General features: G+C 35.0%; 1 protein-coding gene across 1 annotated transcript; it reads left to right on the top strand.

The window, feature by feature from the left end:
• Nucleotides 1–209: 209 nt before the first annotated feature.
• On the top strand, nucleotides 210–12,576 carry LOC144959601 (uncharacterized). The gene is made up of 2 exons (XM_078892226.1): nucleotides 210–351; nucleotides 9,605–12,576. The coding sequence occupies exon 2, from the start codon at nucleotides 10,489–10,491 to the stop codon at nucleotides 11,755–11,757; it is 1,269 nt and encodes a 422-aa protein (XP_078748352.1). The 5' UTR covers nucleotides 210–351; nucleotides 9,605–10,488; the 3' UTR covers nucleotides 11,758–12,576.
• Nucleotides 12,577–16,058: the final 3,482 nt, after the last annotated feature.

The raw sequence follows: 16,058 nt of genomic DNA, 5'->3' as shown, positions 1-16,058 counted from the left end.
AAACTCAACTTATTAAATATAATGTTACTGTTTTTAGAGGCATCAATCGAAATACTGCACATTGAAGGAATTTTAAAGATGGGCGGGGGCCTTCCCTTCACTTTAGCGTCATTCAAGACTTTGCATTGTGCGAGCGAGATAGCGCGTAGATATTTAGTTAGTGGAGTGTGCAAATTATTATCTATTGCGTTTTTATCAGTTTGTGGTCGGTGTGCAAAATTATGATAAAAATGATAATGGCAACATAGTAAGGAGTGACAATCAATGACTAATAATAATATAACATTGTTCTCTATAGACAGTAGGATAAATTGGCTGACGGACATAGTAGGAAGAAATGTTTGCTGGAATGTAAGTTTTTAAAATTTTGTTGTGATTTGTTTGTTTTTCTTTTTTTCCACTTAAAATTGATAATTTATATTGTAAAGTGCCCAGAGCTCGTGTTTTACACGAGAATGAGCGCTGTATAATAATAATAATAATAATAATAATAATAATAATAATAATAATAATAATAATAATAATAATAATAATAATAATAATAATAATAATAATAATAATAATAATAATAATAATAATATAATAATAATAATAATAATAATAATAATAATAATAATAATAATAATAATAATAATAATAATAATAATAATAATAATAATATTATTATTATTATTATTATTATTATTATTATTATTATTATTATTATTATTATTATTATTATTTATTTCTATTATGCGGCTCTATGTGGTCTTGTGTTATGACACTCGCTTTCGGATCGGAACTTTCCTGGGTTCGAGCCTCACTCGCTCGGCGCATAGTTGAGTCCTTGGAAAAGACTCTTTACTCATATTCTCTCACGTGTACTCAAGTGTAAAATGAGTACTTGGCCGTCAACTCTGTCGGAAAAAAAATTTTGTAATATCGTCTAACAGGCGTCATGTCTTGTTCTACATGTTACGTGTTGCTGTTGGTCAAGGACCCCTTGTAAAGCGTTTTGAGCAAATTTAGTGGGTATTGCGCTATACAGAAGCTCTATTTTTTATCTATTATTGTGATAATAGCTGTCAAAAAAACCCAACAATAACAAAGAGTTGAGTGACGCCAATAACTGTAGATAGAACGAAGGTAACGTCACTCAGGTCTTTGTTATTGTATTTTTGCCATCCGCGTTTGTGAGTAATTCTAACTAAACTGTATTAACCAGACTAACGTTCAAGGTTACACAAAATGTTCTATAGATAGTATGCGCTTGGCTAAGTAGCTCACAACATTGCCATCCGGAAGTATAACGGACCAACACACAAAACTGTGTCCAACCATGAACGTTTATAGATAGTATGTGCTTGGCTAAGAAACTCATAACATTGTAATCCAGATGTATAACGGACCAACACACAAAACTGTGTGTAACCATGAACTTTTATAGTGTGATTGATACAGTTTAGTGAGAATCACTCACAAAAGCGGATGGCAAAATACAAAAACAAATGCTTGAGTGACGTCATCTTCGATCTATCTATAGATAGAATGCGCTTGGCCAAGGAGTTCACAACATTGCCATCCGGAAGTATAACAGACCAACACACAAACTCTGTGTAACCATAAACTTTTATAGTCTGGTTAATACAGTTTAGTAAGAACAACTCACAAACGCGGATGGCAAAAACAATAACAAAGGCCTGAGTGACATCATCTGCATACTATCTATAGAAGGAGTCAAGTTGACGTCGCGACTCAGCTCTTTGTTTTTGTTTTTAGACAACCATTTTAGTGATTAGTTCTCATTAAATTCTATCAATCCGATTATAAGAGCTCAAGGTTACACATTTGTTATATCCGGCTGAATGATGTTGAGAGTATTTGTGACAAATCGTCTCAAAACGGTATTATGTCGGAACGCGCCATATGCTTAAAAGCCAAATTCAATGCTTAAATGGTCAAAAATATACATTGTTGGCATTAGCACCCTAAAATATGGTATCCATTCTCCTCAATAAAACATACAAACTCAACACAAGTCTGATATGTCTGGCTTTAAGTTCAATTTTCAACATCTTAACCAACCCGACTTAATACCGTTTTGAGGCGAAGGGTCACATTTTACCTAAATGCCAAGCGTCAGTCAACAAATGTTTCAGGTCACACAAGAGTTGTGTGTGTGTGTGTGTGTATGTGTGTGTGTATGTTTATGTGTATGTGTGTGTGTATGTGTGTGTTTGTGTGTGTATGTGTGTGTTTGTGTGTGTATGTGTGTGTGTATGTGTGTGTGTATGTGTGTGTTTGTGTATGTGTATGTGTATGTGTGTGTGGTGTGTATGTGTGTGTATGTGTGTGTATGTGTGTGTGTATGTGTGTGTATGTGTGTGTATGTGTGTGTGTATGTGTGTGTATGTGTGTGTATGTGTGTATGTGTGTGTGTATGTGTGTGTGTATGTGTATGTGTGTGTGTATGTGTGTATGTGTGTATGTGTGTGTGTGTATGTGTGTGTGTATGTGTGTGTGTATGTGTGTATGTGTGTGTGTATGTGTGTGTATGTGTGTGTGTATGTGTGTGTTGTGTGTGTATGTGTGTGTATGTGTGTGTATGTGGTGTGTGTAGTGTGTGTGTATGTGTGTGTTGTGTATGTGTATGTGTGTGTATGTGTGTGTGTGTATGTGTGTGTATGTGTGTGTAGTATGTGTATGTGTGTGTATGTGTGTGTATGTGTGTGGTATGTGTGTGTATGTGTGTGTGTATGTGTGTGTGTATGTGTGTGTATGTGGTGTTGTGTGTATGTGTGTTGTGTGTGTATGTGTGTGTGTATGTGTGTGTATGTGTATGTGTATGTGTGTATGTGTGGTATGTGTGTGTGTATGTGTGTGTGTGTGTATTGTGTGTGTATGTGTGTATGTGTGTGTGTGTGTGTGTGTATGTGTGTGTATGGGTGTGTGATGTGTGATGTGTATGTGTTGTGTGTATGTGTGTTAGTGTGATGTGTGTAGTGTTTTGTATGTGTGTATGTGTGTGTATGTGTGTGTTGTGTGGTATGTTGTGTGTTGTGTGTATGTGTGTGTATGTGTGTGTGTGTATGTGTGTATTGTGTGTGTATGTGTGTGTGTATGTGTGTTGTGTGTATGTGTATTGTGTGTGTATGTGTGTGTATGTGTGTTGTGTATGTGTGTGTGTGTGTGTGTGTATGTGTGTATGTGTGTGTGTATGTGTGTATGTGTGTGTATGTGTGTGTGTGTGTGTTGGTACGTAACGCTTTCATCTCACTGGCAGATGTTGTGAGTATTTTACCAAGATGCATAGTATCAATTGTTGCTATGCGTTTAGGTAGTATACTCACAACGACCGTCAGACACAGTAAATATAACAAGCGACACTTTTAACGTTTCAAATCTGATTGGTATAAATAGTATGCGCTTGGCTAAGAAGCTCATAACATTGCCATCCGGAAGTATAACGGACCAACACACAAAACTGTGTGTATCCATAAACGTTTATAGTCGGGTTAATACAGTTCAGTGAGCATTACTCATAAATGCGGATGGCCTAAAACAATAACAAAGACCTGAGTGACGTCATTTTCGAACTATCTATAGATAGTGTGAGCCTGGCTAAGAAACTCACAACATTGCCACCCGGAAGTATAACGGACTAACACACAAAACTATGTGTAACCTTGAACGCTTATCGTCTGGTTATTACAGTGGTGTGAGAATTACCTCCTCATAAACGCGGATGGCAAAAAGCAATACAAAGACCTGCGTGACGTCAACTTCGAACTATCTATAGATAGAATGAAGTTGACGTCCCTCAGGTCTGACATAATTATTTGCCATCCGCGTTTATGAGTAATTCTCACAACACGATATAAAACAGACTATAGATAGTATGCAGATGACGTCACTCAGGCCTCTGTTATTGTTTTTGCCATCCGCGTTTGTGAGTTGTTCTCACTAAACTGTATTATCCAGACTAAAAAAGTTCATGGTTACACAGAGTTTGTGTGTTGGTCCGTTATACTTCCGGATGGCAATGTTGTGAACTCCTTGGCCAAGCGCATTCTATCTATAGACAGTATAACCTTGGCTAAGAAGCTCATAACATTGCCATCCGGAAGTATAACGGACCAACACACAAAACTGTGTGTTTCCATGAACGCATACAGTCAGGTTAATACAGTTCAGTGAGCATTACTCATAAACGCGGATTGCAAAAAACAATAACAAAGACCTGATTGACGTCATCTTCGAACTATCTATAAACATTTAAGGTTACACATAGTTTTGTGTGTTGTTGTATCGTATTTCCGGATGGCAATGTTGTAAGCTTCTTAGCCAAGCGCATACTATCTATATTTCAGTAACTAACACGTAGTATAAAAATCATAACAAATTGCTGAGTGACGCCAACTTCGTTCCCTCTATGAACCATCATGATCTGTAAGATCCCGGATATTGATGCTGTCCGTTTACTTTAAATACTCAAAACAATGCCAGCCGGACCTTCCGACCCATCACACAAAACTATGTGTAACATAAAAACGTTAAAAGTTTAATTAAGACAATTTAGTGAGAACTACAAACATAAATAAAAATGGCTGGCTAAAAACAATAACAAAAAGCGGAGGGACGTCAAATTCGTTCTATCTATATTAAGAGATTTAAAAGGTTGAATATTTATTGATACCGACGTATACATATGCGCAGGTCTGACAACCGAACCCACTTATGGGCCTAGTTTAACATTGCTGTAATGGGCCATACGTTGTGTCCTTCATTGGGATTTCCATTACAACAATGAGCCCATAAGGAATTGGGTTATCAGGCCTGAAAAATAAGATTACGTCGATAGAGATAATATTTATAAGACCAAAGAACGACAACTGTGTAATATTATGTCACTCATGGCCGAATATTCGTGCGCTGTTAAGGAAAATATTTTGTAGTCCTTCAGAGTGTAGCCATCGTTAACATAATATAGATAGTATGCACTTGGCTAAGAAGCTCATAACATTGCCATCCGGAAGTATAACGGAAGTATAACGGACCAACACACAAAACTGTGTATCCATGAACGTTTATAGTCAGGTTAATACAATTCAGTGAGCATTACTCATAAACGCGGATGGCAAAAAACAATAACAAAGACATGAGTGACGTCATCTTCTAACTATCTATATGTCAATCATGGCCGAATATTCATGCGCTGTTAAGGAAAATATTTTGTAGTCCTTCAGAACGAAGCCAACGTTTGACACTAGAACCGTAGCCATCGTTAACTTATAGATAGTTCGAAGATGACGTCACTCAGGTCTTTGTTATTGCTTTTTGCCATCCGCGTTGATGAGTATTGCTCACTGAACTGTATTAACCCGACTATAAACGTTTATGGATACACACAGTTTTGTGTGTTGGTCCGTTATACTTCTGGATGGCAATGTTATGAGCTTCTTAGTCAAGCGCATGCTATCTATAGCTTGATCGTAGCCATCAAAAGTTATAGCCCGACACTGACCAAAAAAATGACTCACTAGACGCTACACAAACCTAAAAAATGACGTCAAACTGTCAGTCCTAGAGGGGTCTAGCGTAGCCATCGTTATGTTATAGCCTGACACTGAAATCCAAAAGGACTGGCAGTTTGACGTCATTATTTGGTTTTTGCACCGCCTAGTGAGTTGTTAGTAGAGCTCATGGAAACAAGTTATTTCATTGGTTGGACTGTTGAATACAACTCACGATTTGTTTTCTTTTGTGGCAAAAGACTGGCATTTTGACGTCATTATTTGGTCAGTATCAGGCCATAACTTTACGATGGCAATGGTTCTAGTGTCAGGCTATATGTTAACAATGGCTAAAAAAATGAGCTTTATATAGCGCAATATCCACTAAATGTGCTCAAAGCGCTTTACAAGGGGTCCCTGACCAACAGCAACATTTGACATATAGGACGGGACATGACGCCTGTTTGGTGATATTACAATTTTTCGGACAAAGACAGCGCTGTTAACGGCCATGTACTCATTTTACACCTGAGTACGGTGAGAGAATGTGGGTAAAGAGCCTTTTCCAAGGACTCAACTATGCGCCGAGCGCGAGACTCGAACCCAGGACCTTCCGGTCCGAAAGCGAGTGTCATACCAGTAGATCACATAGCCTCATAAAGAGTACACCGGTTATTGTGAGAAGGTGGTGCAAACAAGGTCAATTTTGTAACACTCGATACAACGTACCCATATTAGCAGGTCTGATAACCGAAAACAATCATTGGCTTGTATCAACATTATCATAATTGACAACATTTTGCGTTGATTTGAGAGCGTTTCATTAAACATGACATACATTGGTATCAGCTGCAGAGAATTTTTTAAAAAGAACATAAATATAATAAAATTATATTAATAAGTAATAATAATAATAATAATAATAATAATAATAATAATAATAATAATAATAATAATAATAATAATAATAATAAATAATAATAATAATAATAATAATAATAATAATAATAATAATAATAATAATAATAATAATAATAATAATAATAATAATAATAATAATAATAATAATAATATAATAATAATAATAAATAATAATAATATAAAATAATAATAATAATAATAATAATAACAATAATAATAATAATAATAATAATAATAATAATAATAATAATAAAATAATAATAATAATAATAAAATATAATAATAATAATAATATATAATAATAATAATAATAATAATAATAATAATAATAATAATAATAATAATAATAATAATAATAATAATAATAATAATAATAATAATAATAATAATAATAAAATAATAATAAATAATAATAATAATAATAATAATAATAATAATAATAATAATAATAATATAATAAATAATAATAATAATAATAATAATTGTAACACTAGTGTAAATACTACATTCATACCAACCCTTTTGATAAGAACCACTTCACATAATACTAATAACTTTTTATCTCCCTTGTTTTTTCCCGTTTATAATCAGTGTTAAATTTCAACGCACCAAAACATAAATGTCTTTTGTTTTCTGTTTAGAATGAGAATGGCGTCGTAAATATAAGGTATCGAATAACATTGATTTCAACATTTGTATAGATAGTATGCAGATGACGTCACTCAGGCCTTTGTTATTGTTTTTGCCATCCGCTAAACCAGACTATAAAGGTTTATGGTTACACAGAGTTTGTGTGTTGGTCCATTATACTTCCGGATGGCAATGTTGTGAACTCCTTGGCCAAGCGCATTCTATCTATACGGTCATTGTCAACTCGACCTAAATCGCAAACATGTCGAGATCCTGCATTAGAAAGATAAAAATGTCAACGAACAGGATATTTTTCAGATAAAGATCTGAACAAATTTAATGTGTATGATTGTTTTTGTTTTTGTTTTTAAGGGTTTACGGCGCTTACAGCACATTACGGTTATATCAGCGCCAGTAAAAAGGATGGAAATTGGATAGTGAAAACATTCTAGATGTACAATTAAAAGGACTTGAGGAAAAAGTAAGACAAAGGAGAATGGTTCAAATAAGAAGTAGATTCCAAGAGCACACTATCAGTCAGTAAAATACTAACGAAAGAGTGAAAATGGAAAGGCTTCGTATGGGAACAAAACAGACAATGGACGTTACGGGTACAAACCCTTCGTCAGCACAACAATACACAAATAAACGTGGAACACAAATAAAATATAATGAAGTATTGCTAGTATTAGTATAGTATAGTATTAGTATTTTACGACCACCGGCTTCAGGCAGCCCTTACCGTTTTCTACTATCAGTCAGTGTACACTTAGTTTGAGACTACCTAAATGTTTCACCCAGACACCAGCACATGATCCCACTAAGAGGAATACACTCAAATGTTAACAGATCATATGTTAAAATAAATAAATAACAGTAACATAACAGAGAGATAATTTTCAAGGAAAAAAATGTCATCTCCCTAAACTATAACTATACATTCAACTGTTTCCCTCCAAGCCAAGGACACCAGCCAGGGTCACCACAAAACTTAGTAATCTCATTCCAAGACAAAGACCGAAAGAAAAGTATAGAAGACACCGCAAGTACCACCCTGTCCACTTTGGGAGGTCGGGAACCCCACCCAGAAATGTGTATGGAAGATGCCAGACAAAACAAGAAAGAAAAAAAAAAACCAAAAAAAAAAAACCAAACAAACAGAACCCCCCCCCCAAAAAAAAAAAAAAAAAAAAAACAAACAAAAAAACCCCAATTAAAAAACAAAAAAACAAAAAAACCACCCCCCCCCCCCAAAAAAAAAAAATACAAAAAAAAAATAAATCAGTCTACCGCGACTGGGGATCGAACCTCAGACCTTCTGATTACCATAAAAAATCAGTCTACCTCGACTACGGATCCAACCTCAGACCTTCTGATTAACGGTAATCAGCAGGTCTGAGGTCGATCCCCAGTGAAGGTAGACTGATTTTTTGGGATGATTTTTTTTTCTTGTATTTTTCTTTCTTGCTTTGTCTGGCACCTTTCATACACACTTGTTCAGATCTTTATCTTATACCAATGCCTGGTCCTTAATTTCTCAATTGGATAATTTTCATAGCAGATAGTAGTCTGGTTTTCCCTGTAGCCGACACACACACACACACACACACACACACACACACACACATACAGACAGACAGACAGACAGACAGACAGACAGACAGGTAGACCTACTCTTTCTTTCATCAATATGTATATATGTATATTGGTGGGTACTTGTAGCTATGAGAACGCTCGATAATGTTGGTTAGAGCTAATATAAAATTTAAATTATAAATAAAGTCACAAATTTTTGGCCGAGACAACTTTTTCTATGCTCTCCATGTCGTCAGTCATATATATATATATATATATATATATATATATATATATATATATATATATATATATACTATATATATATATATATAAATATATAATATATAATATATATATATATATATATATATATATATATATATATATATATATATATATATATTAACCTGTTAACTGCAGAACTCTGGAAAGGCACGTATTTACAAATTTGGCCAGAAAACTCGTCCCTCAAATATCGATCGATTTAAATGACTCTCATCTTGGCAAAAACTCTCAAACCTGGGACGTTGAACCTCTAGTAAAGTTGCAAAAACTTTAATAATCTCATTTTTCTGACCGTTTCTACTATATATATAAAATTCTAGAGCTTTTATATAGCGCAATATCCACTAAACGTGCTCAAAGCACTTTACAAAGGGTCCCTGATCAACAGCAACGCGTAACATGTAGGACGAGACATGACGCCTGATAGACGATATTACAATTGTAGTTCCGTCAGAGGCAACGCTGTTAACGGCGAGGTACTCATTTTAAGCATGAGTACGGTGAGAGAATGTGAGTTTTCAAGGACTCAACTATGCGTCGAGCTGAGGCTCGAACCCAGGACCTTCCAATCTGAAAGCGAGTGTCAAACCAAAAGACCACATTTACCTTATTACCAGCTACTTTTCCAAAACTCAACCATTGTCACCATTTCCAAACTGAACAAACATTTTCATATTTTGTTTTCGTTTTCTTTTCAGGTAGTCAAAATCTTAATTGAAAACAGCCAAAGCAGTCAACTGTGACCAACCAACATTCGACACGCTTTCGTGAACATCAACTTGATCTTCAGTAATGGAATAATCTCCCACAAAAAACCCCTGAAATTCAACACTCCCAGACTTCCCGAATTTACCCCCCCCCCCCCCCCATCTATCCCTGGGTACCATCAAGGACAACATAGTCTATTAAACTTTTCAAAAGAATGTGTCAATGATGATGGCTGCATTCTACTCCTATGTGTAATTCTATTTACTCGTCTTCTTGTTAAGCAAGAACATGGCTGAAATATAAGACATCTTTAACACTGATTGAAGAGACCTAAATAGCAAATGCAACGTGCCTGATGCATAGAATGATTTTGTTGAATGGAATTAGTTTATCCCATTTATTCAAATTCTGTGCAAGGTTGGTAAACAATAAACACACGCACACTAATTTACTACAGTAAATAACATTCTGGAAATGGTGGTATGATGCTGGAGTACAAGATAAAACAACAGTTTTTAAATTACAAGAAAAAAAAATAATAACACAAAATAACAAAGAATCCCCGGTTAACCTTCATCCTCAACTGGGTATTGAACCTTGGACCTTCAGATTATCCAAATTTGATGTGTTACATACCATTCCTTGTGCCATTGATTGATAAGTTTGATTGAATATGTAATATAATCACAACTGATTACGTAAAGGTTTGGCAAAAGGATTTTAAAGAAAACTAATTCTGAAAGTCGAGTGTCTCCAACCGAAATATAGATAGTGATAAAGTATTATCTTGATACCCCATACGCGTTAATAACTAGTACGAAACATACCTCATCCGATCTGAATTGGATTTGAAATATAGAGAAAACATTCCAAAATGGCTATTACTATTGAAATGTCATTCTCTTCAGTTTTTCTATTATTTCTTGGAATAGTTTTGTGTCAAATCGCCTCATCATCTACCTTATCTTCGTCATCATCAATAGCAACAACGACCATAAAAACGACTTCAGGAGGAATAGAAGTCAATACGACTTCAAAACCAAATTCCAATGGAATATCAAAAGGCGACCACCGAGACCTCTTCATCAACACTGGGGCTATTACAACCTCTCGCCCTTCAGAGAATCCCCTCAAGATATCTAAAATACAAAAGGTCAAGGCCGACTTAGTCATTATTTCATGGACGATAAACATCAACGACAACGACAACAGCTACAATAACAATGTGATCCCATCATCATCATCATCATCATCATCATCATCATCATCATCATCATCATCATCATCATCATCATCAACATCACCACCATCATCATCATCGTCATCATCATCATCATCATCATCATCATCATCATCATCATCATCATCATCATCATCAACAACAACAACACAATCACCAATTTCCAATTTTGTTGTCAGCTATAGAACTGTCCAACAAGATAAGACCCAAACCAAAAACCTTCACGACATCGCGATGGTAAATACTTCAACCACCGTCATTTCGGACGAAGGTCTCGAGTTCAAATCCATGGAAATATTTCCAGAAATTCGCTCAATTTATCTTCACATTCCAAATTCCCGCCATCTTAGATTTTGCGTTTACGTGAACTACAATCAATCTCAAGGTCACGCGAGGGAAACCCCTTACGATAATACCGCGTGTACTGATTGGTCAAATCCAGCCAATGATAAAACCGATAACAATCACAACGATAAAAAGAAAGATGACGAAGAAGACGATGCGTCAAATAATTTGCAGAAAATGATTGCCGGTATTGCGGCCGGCTGTATATTTCTGATTCCTTGTGTTGTTCTTTTGGTGATTATTCTGAGGAAAGATAAACAGATGAAGCTTTCGGCAATTTATGAGGAACTCGGAAAGGAGCAGCTTAATAAAGGTCTTGAGTTGGCCGATGAGGAGAAAGCGATGACTAAGAGAGGTAGAGGAGCTGTTGGAGGAGAAGGCGGGGAGAGAATAAGTGGAGGAGGAAAAGGAGGAAGTGGAGGTGGAGAGTTGAGAACTTTATCGGTTGTGCAGTTGGAAGAACTTCAACATCAAGGTCCCAAAATCATTGTGCATTCTGGGAGCTCTGACAGTGAGAGTGACAGTGATAGTGGTGGATATTATACTGAGAGATTGTGAAATGCCTTAGCAATGTTAATGCCATTTTTCTTTTTCGTATTATGTTTTTTGTTGTTGTTATTTTGTTTCCTGATCATTTTCTCTGGTTTGTTTGTTTTTGTTAAATTTGAAAAAAAAAAATTAATGTATTTTTTTGGCTGGTTTTTCTTTGTGTTTGTTCATTGACTGCATTTGTTTGTTTTCCGCTCTTAATTTTTATAATTCATTTATTTATATTTATTTAATTAATTAATTTACTTTCTATTAGGGAATGCTCGACATTGCGATTATTTGTGAGAAGGGAGGGATGTAGGGGGTTGGGGGGGGGGGGAGTGAATTGAAGGTATATAATTATAATATACAACACCCATAAATTCTATTATCTCGGCGTATGAGTTGAATTTTCACTTGTATGCCGACGATACTCAAATTTATTTCCCTGTTACTAACGATACGAGAGTGGACATTGTATCTCGAGTGGAATCGTGCGTGAAAGACATAAAAGATTGGATGGTTTTAAATAAACTTTATGGAAATAACCGGAAAAGAACAGAAATAGAATCATTGAGCATTGCTGGTAGTCAAATTAAGATTGTAAATGGTGGAAATGTCAGGAATTTAGGTGCATATTTAGATTCACGATTGTGTATGGACGCTCATGAAAGTTGCTCAGATTTGTTATCTTCATCGCCATAAAATTTATAGAATTAGACATCTTTTGGATACTGAGACTGTCAAAACATTAATGACATCATGACAACCCAATCTTCAATTTGCGATCGATTTACCTTCACCTTGTCCAAAACTCTACAAATCTGGCATTACCTTGAATAATACAAATAATAATAATAATAATAATAATAATAATAATAATAATAATAATAATAATAATAATAATAATGATAATAACAAAATAATAATAATAATAATAATAATAATAATAATAATAATAATAATAATAATAATAATATTATAATATAATAATAATAATAATAATAATAATAATAATAATAATAATAATAATAATAATAATTAATCATATATATCACATCTCATCATCATCACATCATCATCAATCATACATCATCATCATCTATATCATCAATCATCATCATCATCATCAGTATCATCATCATCTCATCAATCATCATCATCATCATCATCATCACATCATCATCATCAATCATCATTCAATATCATCATCATCAACATCATCTCATCATCATCATCATCATCATCTCATCATCATCATCATCATATCAATATCATCATCGTCATCATCATCAATATCTTATCATCATCATCATCACATCATCATCATCATCATCATCATCATCATACATCATTTATCATCAATCATCATCATCCATCATCATCATCATCATCATCATCATCATCATCATCATCACTCATCGTCATCATCATCAATATCATCATCATCATCATCATCATCATCTCATCATCATCATCATCTCATCATCATCTCATCATCATCATCATCATCATTCATACATCATCGTCATCATCATCATCAATATCATCACTCATTCATCATCATCATCATCATCATCATTCATCATCATCAACATCATCGTCATCATCATCAATATCATCATCATCAACATCATCATCATCATCATCATATGTAAAAAGGTGTATTGAAAACCATTGGCCTAATTCTAATATCACCGAGTTCACATGTCTTAAGTCGTAAATGTGACTTCTAATTTTCAACAAGGGTCATCTGATTCAGAACCTTCTCTTATAATATGTGATCCGTCGCCCCAAAACGCTATTACGTCGGGGTGAACCAGTTTGCCCATAAAGATAGAACGAAGTTGACGTCACAAGATCTTTGTTATTATTGCTTTTTGCCATCCGCGTTTATGAGTAATTCTCACTAAATTGTATTAACCAGACTATAATCTTTCAAGGTTACACATAGTTTTGTGTGTCGCCGGATGTTGTGAGCATTCTGGCTAAAAGCATGGTATCAATAGTCTGAATAATACAATTTAGTGAGAACTACTCATAAAATGTCTTGTTAAAAACAATGACAAAGAGCTGAGTGACGTCAATTCCGTTCCTTCCATAGATAGTATGCGCTTGGCTAAGAAGCTCACAACATTGCCATCCGGAAGTATAACGGACCAACACACAAAATTATGTGTCACCTTGAACGTTCATAGTCTGGTTCATACAATTTAGTGAGAAGTACTCACAAACGTGGATGGCAAAATACAATAAGAAAGACCAGCGTGACGTCATATTCGTTCTATTTATAGACAAATTGATAGATTTCTCGTTCAATCTTCTGTTTCTTATTTGAACCAGTCCCCGTTGTCTTACTTTGTCTTTAGCGTTTTCACTCACTCAACCCGAACAGACGATATCCGTAGTATAGATAGTTCGAAGATGACATCACTCCGGTCTTTGTTATTGTTTTTTTTCGCCATCCGCGTTTATGAGTAATGCTCACTGAACTGTATTAACCCGACTATAAACGTTCATGGATACACACCGTTTTGTGTGTTGGCCCGTTATACTTCCGGATGGCATTGTTATGAGCTTCTTAGCCAAGCGCATACTATCTATATTACCTTGGCCTTCGTAAAGTTATGGCCTGGCACTGACCAAAAACTGACGTCAAAATGCCAGTCTTTGGCCACAAAAGAAAACAAATCGTGAGTTGAATTCAATAGTTCAACCAATGAAATAACTTGTTTCCATGAGCTCTACTAACGACAACTCACTAAGCGGTGCAAAAACCAATAATGACGTCAACTGCCAGTCCTTTTGGATTTCAGTGTCAGCTATAGATAGTATGCAGATGACGTCACTCAGGCCTTTGTTATTGTTTTGCCATCCGCGTTTGTGAGTTGTTTTCACTAACTGTATTAACCAGACATAAACGTTCATGGTTACACAGAGTTTGTGTGTTGGTCCGTTATACTTCCGGATGGCAATGTTGTGAACTCCTTGGCCGAGCGCATTCTATCTATAACATAACGATGGCTACGATATTACCCGGGGATACTTTTACCCCATGTCTATTTATTACATTTTTCTGAGACAAATTATAGACTTAGCATCAAAGCTATTGTTCTTAATTTTTCACATGTTAATGGTAGTGGAATAAAACTATCTCTAAAAATTTTGAAAAGTAGCTTAAAAATCTCTAGGATTGAGTGAGTTAACTTCAGATCTAGTTCTGGACAAGTGTGTGTGAAAGGTGACAGACAAAGAAAGAAAGATTAATACAAGAACCCCCCCCCTCCCCCCACCCAAAAAAAAATTAAAAAATTAAAAAAACAGTCTACCTCGACTGGAGTTCGAACCTCAGTCGAGATAGACTGATTTTTTTGGGATGTTTTTTTTCTTTCTTGTATTTTTCTATCTTGCTTTGCCTGGTACCTTTCATACACACTTGTTCAGTTCTTTCTCTTGTATCCAAATTAATTTTCAGTGGATAACATTCCACACACTTGTTAACAGGTCTTTATCTTACACCGGTGCCTATTGTTCCCTAGTTTCTTAACTTCAGATCTAGACTAGAACCTTTCACCTCATCATCTTCCTTTATTACTGGCGCTGAAATGACCTAAAAGTGTCGAAACGCCGTAAAATCTCATACAATCAAACACATACGTTTCCCATATTATACAAATTTGCATTATCTAATTTTATGTATATATATATATATATATATATATATATATATATATATATATATATATATATATAATATATATATATATATGCATATAATTACATATATAAATTATCATATATTATATTAAATATTTTTATTAACAAATAAAATTGGTTTTCAACGTGTATTTCTTTATTCATTGTGCTGACGAGGGGTTTGTCCCCGAAACGTCCATTATCTGTATTGTTCCCATCCGAAGTCTCTCCGTTATCACTATATTATTTCGTTAATATTTTCACGATCCCAGGCTGGCCTTAGGTAGCCCCCACCGCTCTTGACTAATCCCAAGTTCAAGGACGCTGACATTTTGGGATATCCTTTTCTCTTGTTGTATTTTTCTTTCTTGCTTTTTCTGGCACCGTATCATACACACATTTTTCAGACTTTTATCTTATTGAGCCAATTGAGCTTTTTATATCCACTAAACGTGCTCAAAGCGCTTTACAAAGGGTCCCTGACCAACAGCAACGCGTAACATGTAGAACGAGACATGACGCATGTCAGGCGATATGTGAGCCTTCGCCTCAAAACGGTATTAAGTCGGGTTGGTTAAGATGTTGAAAATTGAACTTAAAGCCAGACCAAGGACAACTATACTGAAAGGACAATC

Source organism: Berghia stephanieae, chromosome 14, assembly GCF_034508935.2.
Source record: "Berghia stephanieae isolate SIO BIC M18660-M18661 chromosome 14, UCSD_Bste_1.3, whole genome shotgun sequence".
Classification (NCBI taxonomy): Eukaryota; Metazoa; Mollusca; class Gastropoda; order Nudibranchia; family Aeolidiidae; genus Berghia; species Berghia stephanieae.
Note: the sequence above shows the minus strand (reverse complement) of the source record. Positions and strands in the feature narration are given on the sequence as shown.

Excerpts from the sequence above, each read along its gene's own strand:
- LOC144959601 (XM_078892226.1), top strand. The coding sequence starts at position 10,489 with ATGGCTATTACTATTGAAATGTCATTCTCTTCAGTTTTTCTATTATTT.